At 55.1% G+C, this 11,003-nt stretch overlaps 1 protein-coding gene across 1 annotated transcript; it reads right to left on the bottom strand.

Moving 5' to 3' along the window:
- Positions 1–3,499: 3,499 nt before the first annotated feature.
- PVRIG (PVR related immunoglobulin domain containing) lies at positions 3,500–5,198 on the bottom strand. The gene is given in 6 exon segments (XM_008698413.2): positions 3,500–4,141; positions 4,255–4,312; positions 4,403–4,526; positions 4,615–4,968; positions 5,056–5,107; positions 5,109–5,198. Coding segments are annotated over 6 exon segments (978 nt in total). The 5' UTR covers positions 5,184–5,198; the 3' UTR covers positions 3,500–3,826.
- Positions 5,199–11,003: the final 5,805 nt, after the last annotated feature.

Below are 11,003 nucleotides of genomic sequence, written 5' to 3'. Positions count from 1 at the left end.
TCCAAACAGCGTAGATTTCTGATTCATTTCACAGATGTTGAAATGAGGCTGTTCGAGGGCCCTGTTGTGGAGATTCCAGATGTCACTGGCCCTCCTCAGCAGGGTTTGCCCAGAACCTGAAGTTGGAGAGCCTCCTCCTGCCCTCAGCTGGGCCAGCACACCTAGTATCCTGCGCGTTTGCGTGTCCCTGTGTTGGAGTGGGATCGCAGCCTGGGGTTCCTTGTTGACGAGTTCCTCCCCCATAGCACCTGGGAGAGGCCCAGAGAAGAGGCCAGGGCCTTCTCCCCGTGTCCCACTGGCTGAGCCCTCAGACACACCTTGGCCCTATTTCTTCTTTCAAGGTCCCAGGCCCCCATCATGCACTGTAGGGGTCAGCATGAGCAGGGTGGACACCCCGACTTGGCTGGGGGCGAGGCCATGTCATCCAGCACCCTGCGGTGAGCCCAGCAAGGGTTCAAGTCTTCCTGGCAGGGGCAGAAGTCACACACCCAGCCAGGAGGCCGTGGTGTCCAGGTGCCAGCGCTCCGTCTGGGCGCTTCACTCTTCCCGCTGGGCCCTAGAAGGGAAGCAGGTGCCAGGCACCTTGACCTCCCAGGCTAGGGGTCAGTACGGACTGGTGGCTGCTGAGGGTACAGAGCCGAGAGAGGTGGGGACTGTCTGTACGGGCAGTGCGGACCATACAGAGGGCAGGTGTACTAGTGATGTAGGGCTGCCAGGCGAAGGGTCAAGAAAATTCCTGAGACATTTTTGGTGCAAAAAAGTTGTTCTTATTATAGCCTGGGGATAGGACCTGTGGGCAGAAAGAGGTGCACTCGTGATTGTGAGGAGTGACTGATGACATACTTCTTACTTAGTGGGGGTTGGAGATAGCGTAGGTCTCTAAGGAATTTGGAAGCAAGGTTTCCAGGGCCTTAAGGGGTTAGCTATTGTTAAGATGAGGGTATCTGCTCTACTGTCAAGGAAAACCTTGACCCTTCAGATGTAAATCGATGGGCCATACGTTGAAAAAAATTGTTACCGTATATCCTGGTCACCACACCATTCTGGGGTGGGACAGAGGCAAGAAGGAGCAACTGACGTGGGTAGAGGTAGCCATGAGGTGGGGATGTCCTGAGGGCCATTTGGGGAGGAGCGAGCTGGTGTCCGGGGTGGGCGAGGGCAGGGCTGAGGGACCCGTTATGGAGGGGCAGGGGTCACTCTATCCTTTCCCCGAGACCCTGTGGAGCCTCCAAAGATGCTCTTCTCTCAGGAAGGTCTGGTGTCCTCTGCAGAGGGGCCTCCGGAAACCACGCGCAGGCCCCTCCACAGTGGGTGTCAGCAGCGCCCCCTGGTGGTCCCCGCACACCCAGCCTCCCACCTGGGGTCCAGGCCGGCCTCCTGCTCCCCGCGTCCCTCCAGCCCGCTCTGGCCTCTCCCGCCGTCCCAGGCCAGCGGACCCACATCTAGGCATCTGGAGATGTCCAGACCAGGCAGCTGGCGCTGTGCCTCCTTCACTCCCTGCTGAAAGCACCTCCGGCCTCCAGCTCAGTGACCCGGGCTCAGGCTCCACACTTGCTAAATGAACTTCCTGAAAATACCTACCCCTTGGGGTTAAGTCCTAAGTAAGATACTCCTTGCAAAGTTGCTTAGTCCTGGTTTACAATCTTCACACTCCTCTCAGACCTTATGACCTTATTATGTATGCGATGAGCGAAGCAAGCCTCAGAGAGGCTGGGGTCTCACAGCCAGGGAGTGACCCCTGGAATTCAAACTCGGGGGGGGGGAGTCCAAAGCCCAAGCCTTATCTCAGATTGTGGCAGAGGGCATGTCCTGGATGCCCGGTGGAGGTAAGGGGGCCGGTTCAGTTCTGTCCCCTTGGGGAAGTCCTCTCTTTCTCTGGCCTCAATTGCCACATGTGTTGAATGAACAAAGAGCAGATCGTAATCTCCAAGGCTTGTGGCTACGGTGCCACAACTCTGCTCTCCCAGCTTCAGTGCTGCTGCTGGTTCTGGGACGTGGGGCTGGCCACTGGGGAGCAAGCCGGCTGTGGGACTTCCTGGCTCCTGAGGTTTGGGGTTTCAGGTGCTACAAGGACCAGGCTGGCTGTGGCTCTCTGAGCTTGTGGGAGATAGGCTCGAGTCCGGGGGCGCTCTCCCTGACTCCCAAGATGGGCAAGTGGCCCAGGGGTGGAGCCAGGTTCAGGCCAGGCAATCCCTCAGAGCTCCCTCCTTTGTCTCACAAACATTCCCTTCCTAGAAAAGTGAGGGTTCCTGGGGGAGCCCAAGGCCTCCCCTGAGACCCTGCAAGCCCCATTGGCCACACTCCCCATCCCTGGTTCTGACGTGGTCCTAAGGCAGCTGGGCCCTGTCTATACTCCTTCTCTCACAGCTCCCTGACCCTCCCCAGGGACCTCCGCAAACCCTCACCTCTCTTGAGCCCCTAGCCCTGCAGGGACCATTGAGCTGATTAGGCCAGTGCTGAGGGCTTCTGAGAGGAGGATGACTACTGGCTGAGGAAGACAGCCCCTTAACTCCCTCACTCTGCCTGGCCCACCCTCTCCCAGTGCTGTGTAGACCTGGTGGCTGGGGGTGCTGGGTCTTGGGAAGGCTACATTAGAGCATGCCTAGAATAGTAAACTAGGTTTCTGAAAGGTTCTGTGGTTGGACACAGGGTCTGGGCAGGCCCTCCCTCAGCCAGGCAGAGGGGGTGGTTCCTGGGTTGGCAGGTGGCACTGCCTGGGATGGAAGGGATGGAGTGGCAAGTGTCCCCTCCCCCATGCTGCTATTCATCCTGGTTGGGGGTGTGGTCTGAGCCTGGCTCCAGGATCAGTCTGCCCCCTAGAATCTGCCGTGTTCCTATGGAGCCTTGCAGCTTACACAGCTCTCATCACATTCTCCTGTGGCACAGGTGTGATGAGGCCCAGGCTGCTGACCCTGTTTACCAGAGGACTGGCTCCCAGATGGGAAGATTGGTGGGTAGGGGAGTGCGTGTTCAGTCCCTGTGTTGACCAGGCCTCTACCTACCCGCCAAGGAACCAGTGGGGAATAGTGCTGGTGCCCCTAATAATGAGAGGAGCCAGAGGAAGCTACTTGTGGGCAGATTTGAGGTGAGTTTCCCACCCATGAATTCTGTGGCAGGCAGACATCAGGACCCCATCTGCAGACCATCTCAGAGAGCCTGACATGGATGCCACAGGGATGCTTTTCTTGGGTTGAAGACCCAGGAGCCCTTGCTGCTGTCCTAGGATGTGGCAAGATTTGAGTATGGCTCATCCTGCCATCAGCTCCCCCCACCCCCAGTCTTGTTTTCCCAGCCCCTGGTGTGTCTCAGCAAGGTCTACAGGGCCAGGACTCTCCCTGCCCAGGAACACCCCCTGTCCAGGGTGGGGGGTGGGCAGGTGAGAAATCTCCCACGCTGAGGCCCTGGCCCCATCCAAGTCTAACCTGGCCCCTGCCTCCCAGGGGTTGAAACTGCCTCTAAGTTCTTAACCCCTGAAGAAGAAAAGGTCCAGCCGAGGCTCCAGTCAGAAACCACTTTTTTTTTTTTTTTTTTAAACTTAGTTACCAACGTCACCTGTGAGGGCTGGGGACTTGAAAACAGGAAACAACCTGGGATGGGATTTTGTCACCTCACATAGATACACGTGTGCCCACATGTACCCACACCTGCACACGTGCTGACCACATCCGCAGCAAGGGGGCCTTGGCCGGGTATGTGTGGAGACACTTATGCAGGCCTAAGAATAAAATAAAATGTGCAAAGATGATGCGCCCCCAGGATGCAGACACCAGAAGGGGGTCCCAGAGGTCTGAGAGGAGAGGAAGCCCAAGTGGACTTGGGGGCCCTCTTATCGAACTCCTAAATGCCCCTCCATGGCTCTGTGCCCGAGAGAGTCCGGGAAAGGGACAAGGTTGGGGCCGGCTTGGAGAGGCCGCTCTCCTGCCTGAGCGTAAAGTCCATTCTCCATGGAGATGAAACTGCTGCGTGCTGGCGCTGGCAGGGGTGCCCAGGGGGCAGGCGGCTGGGGCTGGCCGACTGCGCGCACAGGCAGCGCCGCCCACCGGGACAGGGGCCGGGGCGGAAGGACCACGTCCAGAGTTGCCGGGCAGTAGCAGCTGGTGTTGACCGTGGTGTAGGTGGTGTAGGAGGCCCGACCAGCCACCTGCAGGGATGATGAGGAAGGAGGCCCAAGTTAGGCTCTACCTCACAGCACCTCCCCTCTCCCCGCTGCAGCCGACTCTGTTCCCCACTCCAAAACAGTCCCCCAATCCTCACCCTTGCTCGCGTCTGTATCGGGGGACTGGTGCGGGGTGGCTGGACCTTCATGACAGACCTGGGAGAGATAGGAGGGTCAGAAGCAAAGCATGCGGCTAGCCCGCCGGCGCCGGGGTTTAGACTGGGCCCGACAGGGGTTGGGTCTCACCAGTGCCTCTGCCGATGCAGGAGGTGGAGGAGGTAGACGCAGCCAAAGAGGAGGACCCCCGACACCCCAAAGATACCGGCCAGGTCAGCCCGCAGTATGGGAGCTGGAGTAGGGGCAGGGAGTCCTGTGTATAGACAAAGAAGAGTACCAGACAGGCGGCTGGTGCTCTGGTGGCCCTCCCTGCCCTCCCCGGTCCCTCTGTTCAGCCCCACCTTGGTCTGTGCTGAGAAAGAGGTTCCCACAGGCCTCCTGGGAGCCCTCAGGAAACGAAACAAACTTGCAGCAGAAAGTGGTGTTGGGACTGGGGCTTCTCCCCTCAGACCCTTCTTCCACGGTGAGGGAGATGCTGGTTTTGGTTTCCCAGTGGGCCTGGCAGGCAGGGGACCACTGCTGGATGCCAAATTCTGGGTGCAAAACAGCCAGCCTAGTCCCTCCAGCACCATCAGGCCCCCCAGAGCTCACAGTCACCAGGGAGACAGAGCCAGATCCCAGGAATCCACAGCGGACAGTGAAGGACGGGGACTTAGTGGCCTCCATCTGAACTTGCACCCACACTTCAGGAGTCCCTGTGGGATACAGACATAGGAGGACCCTGGGGCTGGGTCTCCACCCTACCCCCATGTCTTCCGCTTCCCTCCTAGCCCCCAACTCACCAGCAGTGATGCAGAGTGTCAGCAGCGCTAAGAGCAGGACCGGGGCCCGGGGCCTGTCCATGGCTTCCCTCTGGCCTCAGCTCGGGGAGCTGTCGTGGTGGGGACAGCACCTGTGCTTCCGTTCTCATCGCAGGAAGTTTTCATGTGTGAGCGGCCCGGGGAGCAGCCGGGCTCAGTGTTCTCCACGCCCCTGCCCCACTTCCTTCTCTGTCTGCCTCAGCTTGGTGAACACAGGGCAGTGGACCCCCTTCCTTGAGAGACTTAAAGTCATGGCGACACGGTTTTCCCTGTACCCCAGGCTGTGCTGCATGTGCGTGGGGCAGCGGGCTCTGCTTCCTTTCCCAGCCCTGTCTCCAAGGAACCACCGGGGCAGGCCAGGCCCTGGGAAGTACGAGGGGTGGGAGAGGAAAGAACCAGGGGTCCCTGGTCTCTGCTTAGGAAGAAGCCTCTGACCCCCTCCCCTGCTGCTAAGGGGTGGGGAATGTACGGGAATTTGGGAAGAGGACGATCCTTAGCAGGAAAGCCGGCAGGGGGCAACCTGGGAGCCAGCCAGCTTGACTCCTCTACTGATCTCTAGTGCAGGCCCCCCCACTCCCAACTGCCGCTGAAACGAAGTGTCATCACGTCCAGCTGCCCGCTTAGCATTCCCTCCTGGACGCCTATCACAAACGAACCCCAAACTGAACTCTGCCCCAGTTGCAGCCTCCCCCCCCCCCCAACAGTGAGGGCAAGGGGCTTCCAGCTGCTTGGGCCAGAGGCATAGTCCTGGGTGGCTCTTCTCTTTCATCTCCAGCCTGTCAGGAAACCCCAAGGGCTTCCCGTCCTGACCACCTGAGCCCTTTGTCCCACTCCTGCCGCCTTCCTGTCTCAAGCCGTCTCTTTCCACAAAGCACTACTCCACACTGCTTTCTTGCATCTGTTCATTTATAGGACACAAAGCACCCAGAATGCTGTGGACAGAGCGCTTTCCATCTTGTCCTGTCCTGTGCCAAGCTTGAATGTGGGGTTGGAGGAGCTTGGTGAGCTCAGGGTTAGAGCCAAGGGCCTGTGCTGAGGACTTTTTTTTGGTCCAAGGTGTGGTCAGAAAGCGATGTGGCCCCGCCCCAGAACCACGGTCATCTGAGGCCTGGCTTGCCCACGTGCCCGTTTCGGTGCATTTAATCCTGCGTTAGCCAAAAGCCAGATCGGTCTCTTGAGGCAGACACTGTCATCCCATCCACTCCTGAAAACCTAGAAAAGCAGGGCCTCCAGGTCAGTCATTCGCTGCTCCCAGCCCAGCGAGCATCCTCTCAACCTGGTGACCTTCACTCGGATCCAAGGGACCAATCTCCAAACCCGACTCACACCTGCTCTCACCACTTCCTCTACTACTGTTCGCTTGATGGGTGGGACCCCAGCTCAGTGTGGAAGCAGAGCACAGGGGCACGTGCAACCTCAGCCCCCCTAGCCTGGAAGCCCTCTTCCCACCCGCTGAAATCCTTCCCACAATCCTCCCCGCAAGATCCAAATCCCAACGGCTCCAAGAAGTTGTCCCTGAGTGAACATTTCCTTCTTGCGCAACCACTGCACAGATGGTGGGCCCTGGGCCGTGGCTGCCAGGGGGCCGGTCCCCCCGGGCTGACTCTAAGCCCTGGAGGCAAGGCTGTCTTTCCGAGCCCAAGCGCACAAGGGGAGAGCGATGCTTGGGGGTCAGTGGGACAAAAAGCAATGGCACAACTACTCACCAACATCTTCCATTTTGTCTTGTAAGCCACACTGTCTCCTATTTAAAACATAGAAAACGTCAAAGTTCTCTTTCACTTCCCCCCCATTCCCATTTCCCTCCCCGTTTTTTCATGAGGTTCAGACTGTCCATATTTTATCATTTCTGGATTTTGTGCATGGCTTAGACCAAATTATCAAAATAACATTGTAAGTTTTGTTTTTATCCCAAACTCTATGAAGGGTTTTCTTTTAGCCCCTATTTAATGTGGGGAAGGTGTAAAATAGTGTAACCTTTCAGATGGAAAGCCAATGTCACCAAAGTCTCTTTATATGCTTTTTTTTTTTTTTTAAGATTTTATTTAACACAGAGACAGCCAGCGAGAGAGGGAACACAAGCAGGACGAGTGAGAGAGGAAGAAGCAGGCTCCCAGCAGAGGAGTCTGATGTGGGGCTTGATCCCAGACCGTTGGGATCACGCCCTGAGCGGAAGGCTGACGCTTAATGACTGAACCACCCAGACTCCCCTCTTTACGTGCTGTTTTGAAATGCCATCTTGATCACAAATTCTCACAAATGATCTACTTCTGGCTTCTCTTTCCTAATCTATCTGTTGATTCATTTGCTTATTTCTATTTCAATACCACAAGGTCCCAAGTAGAATGCTTTTGTTTTGATGTGATGACCCTTGCCCTTTCTCAAAACTTTCTTGGCTATTCCTGAACAGTCTCCAGAGTTTTGAGTTCCAGCAACACAGAAGGTCATTAAACCTGCCAACAAAAACCCTGTATCGTCAGGCTGCATGGCTGGGCCTCTTCTCTTTTTGGCCCAGAGGCACACATTAGATGACACAGGTCTGCTAATGGCCACTTCCAGCTCTGACCTTTCTTTCTTAGTGAAATCCCTGCAGCCACACACAGCTCATGTCCTGCAGCAACAACATAGTCTCTAGAATTAGGCCCATGGGGGTTGAATTGGTGCCAGAGTTTCCTAGCTCTGCACGCGGAGACAAAGCAACCTAGCCTCCCAAAGCAGCACTATCCCAGCAGGGATTACAGTCCGCTTCACAGCGTGCGGCACTCGGCGCACGCCTGGCTCGAGCCCCCAGCCAATGTGGGAGACCAGATTTAAGATTTTAAGTAATCTCCACACCCAGCATGGTACTCTTGCTCACAACCCCAAGATCAAGAGTCACACGCTCCACGGACCGAGCCAGCCAGGTGCCCCTTGTGACCACAGGCCACCACTTTATGAGAGACCATCCTCACCTGAGTTTGTAGCGTGAGACTCATAACTGATCCATTTATTTTCACAAATACTTTAAATGTTGTGAAAAGGCCATTTACGTTCTATCAAAGTAACAATGAGAGGTAACATCGGGGTGTACACTATGCGTTAAATTTGCTCTGAGCAAGTGCCACAGATCAGCTCCATACTTACAACGACCTTATGAGGAAGTAACTTGTCCAGGGTTGCAAGGCTAGTACACAGTGACGCCAGGATTTGACAAAAATTTTAGCCCCAGAACCCACACTGTTACAACTCTGCTGAGCTGCCTCTCCCGCATTTAAAAATGTTAAGGGACAGGGTTTTGATCAAAATGGAGCAGTCCTCTGCCCTACCCGCGGAGGACCCGTGCTCCGCCCCGGGCTGGGCCCCCAATCCCCATGTGAGCGGCTTCTGTGCTGACAGGAGCTGCTTTATCCTTCAGGGGCTGCTCCCCGCCCCTCGATCCTTTTGCTGGCTCTCACCTACTGAATTAAAGTACATGTGCGTTCCTTCAAGTTTCCCCAGGGTTCAGGGCTCCTCTGCCGCCCAGAGGTCTTCTCTAGCGTCCTGGGGTTCCTCTAGCAGGTTGGCTACTCCTCTGTGCTCTGCTCCCATCTGACCTCCCTCTTTCAGTGCTGACGTCTCTGGCCAGCCCAACTGCACACCCAGCGCTCGCAGGGAATCTGTGCTCAAGAAAGACTTGTTGTGTGGGCCCTTTCCAGAGCTTGTGTTCCACCCTATCTCAGGGAAGGAACTACGGAGCCCAAGGAAGACGTTACAGTATCTTCGTGTGAAAATTAACCTTCCCCCATCCCGCCCCCTTAGCCTCTCAGCCATCCAAGAACAGACTCTCTTTTCATCCTGTAACATCCCCGGTCAGTGCTGCCTGGAATTCAAAACACAGGATGACTTACCTGTTAGCCGAAGACTTTTCTCAGCAATCTGAAAAAAATCTCTTCACTTTGTCATTTAGGAGAGACCACCACCAACTCACCTTCCGGCAGCGCTCATGGCCACAACAAAGGTTAAAAAAGAAAAAGCCTTAATTGAAGATTTAAAATAATTGAAAAGCTATTATTCAGTCGGCCAAGTGGCTGCCTTTGGCTCAGGTCATGACCTCGGGGTCCTGGGATTGAGCCCCGCGTCGTCACCATCATCATCTCGTCGTCCTCGTCATCCTCGTTGGGCTCCCTGCTCAGCGGGAAGCCTGCTTCTCCCTCTCCCTCTGCCCCTCCCCCTGCTTGTGCTCACTCACTCTGTCAAATAAATAAAATCTTTTAAAAAATAAGTAAATAAAAACTACTGGTAAATGTCTATATAACTCTTTTAACTGACAGACATGCCCAAACTTTTGGAGTCTTAGGACTCTAAGGTTCTGTTTTAGTTACTAGTGCTACATAACAAACCTCCCCAAATTTAGTGTTAACATTTTATAGTGCTTATAGATTCTGTCGGTCAGGGATTTGGAAAAGGCACAGAAGACACGGGGCCTCAGCTGCATGACTCAAATGCTGGACGTTACAATACAAACAAGCCGGTTCCCATCTGAAGCACGTCTGGTGGTTGATACCGGACGCAGGCTGGGGCTTCCGCTAGGGCTGCTGGCCTTTCCAAACATGGCCTTTCCACGCGGCTGCCTGGGGCTGTCTCACAGCATGGACCGGGCTCCAAGAGCGAACATGTCAAGAAACAGGATGTTGGAAGCTGCTAGCTTAATTCAGGGTTCAGAAACTGACCCAGCTATCATTCCATCATATTCTATTAAGCAAGCAATCACAGAGCCCGGGGAGAGGGCTAAACCCACCCCCTCAATAAAGAGTGTCAAAAAATTCGGGGAGCATGATCTAGAACTTGCACATATTCTAAGGTTGAGGCTCAATTCACCACCGTGCGCTGTCTGGATGCATAAAGATCTCCACACTTACAGAGCTGCTGAGTTGTTCTTTTGATCTTGGGAAATACCCTCTGCTTGGCTGGTATTTAAATAACTTGGGAATCTTTCTCCTCCTGGATCCTTAGTGACCTCGGTATCATCACCTTAGTATTCCCACTCTGTTCCCAGATCCCATAGGAAGGGCTCCTCTCCCTGGACCTGTTCCCCCTGAATACAGATTAAAGATCTCTGAATGGGTCAGCTGCCTTTCCAAACAGAGACCCCTAAACCCGACTTTAGCATCTATCTGGGGGGAAGGGTGCTGGAGAGGGAGGAGGGGGAGGAGGAGGAGGAGGAAGAATGGGGTTTGGCTGAGTGACCAGATCACAGGGAGTCAGGGTTCCTTCTGCACAGACCAGCAGCCGCCTGGCTGTACCCAGCTTGGGAGACCACAGTGAGAACCAGAAGTTAAAGCAGATGCCCAGGACAGGGAAGAACCGGAAATCACATCTAAAAGGAGGCTGAAGGGCTTAAACAAAGTGGAAAGTGACAAGAGTATCTTCACATACCTGAGTGCTCGTCAGGGGGCAAAGCGAGAGCAGGGGTGCCGTGCTCTTCCAGGAAGCAGAACAAGAACAAAAGAGAGTTTTAAGGAGGCAGGTTCCAGAGGCGGCCTACGTGAGTGATGGTGGCGGCGATGAGCGAAGAGACGGACAGATGAGAGAGATTTTGCAGAATGACTTGACAGGACTTGGTGAGGAACTAGCTGGGAAGGCAAGGTGAAAGGAGAAGGCGGCATCGAAGTCTTGGATTTGGGGGCTGGACATTTAGAGTCACTTTCCTAAGTTTCCTCCTAACTCAGACACCGCGATTCTATACAATTTCAAGTTATAACAGGTGTCTTGGGGATGAAGTCATGATCTTCTCCCTGGAAAGAACCCTTGGGTGAAGGCTGCCAAAGTGTATGGCCTGTTCTCAGTGTAGGTGACAGGCCACCCTCCTCGGTGTGAACTGTCCTCACTAGAGAAACTACTGACAGGCAGCGGTGGCTTCCTAGATCCTCTGCCTCACCACGTGTCCCAGTTACTAAGCATCCTCGAGCCCG

The sequence above is a fragment of the Ursus maritimus genome, unplaced genomic scaffold (assembly GCF_017311325.1).
Source record: "Ursus maritimus isolate PB19 unplaced genomic scaffold, ASM1731132v1 scaffold_2, whole genome shotgun sequence".
NCBI lineage: Eukaryota > Metazoa > Chordata > Mammalia > Carnivora > Ursidae > Ursus > Ursus maritimus.
This window is presented reverse-complemented; position numbering and strand designations above follow the sequence as displayed.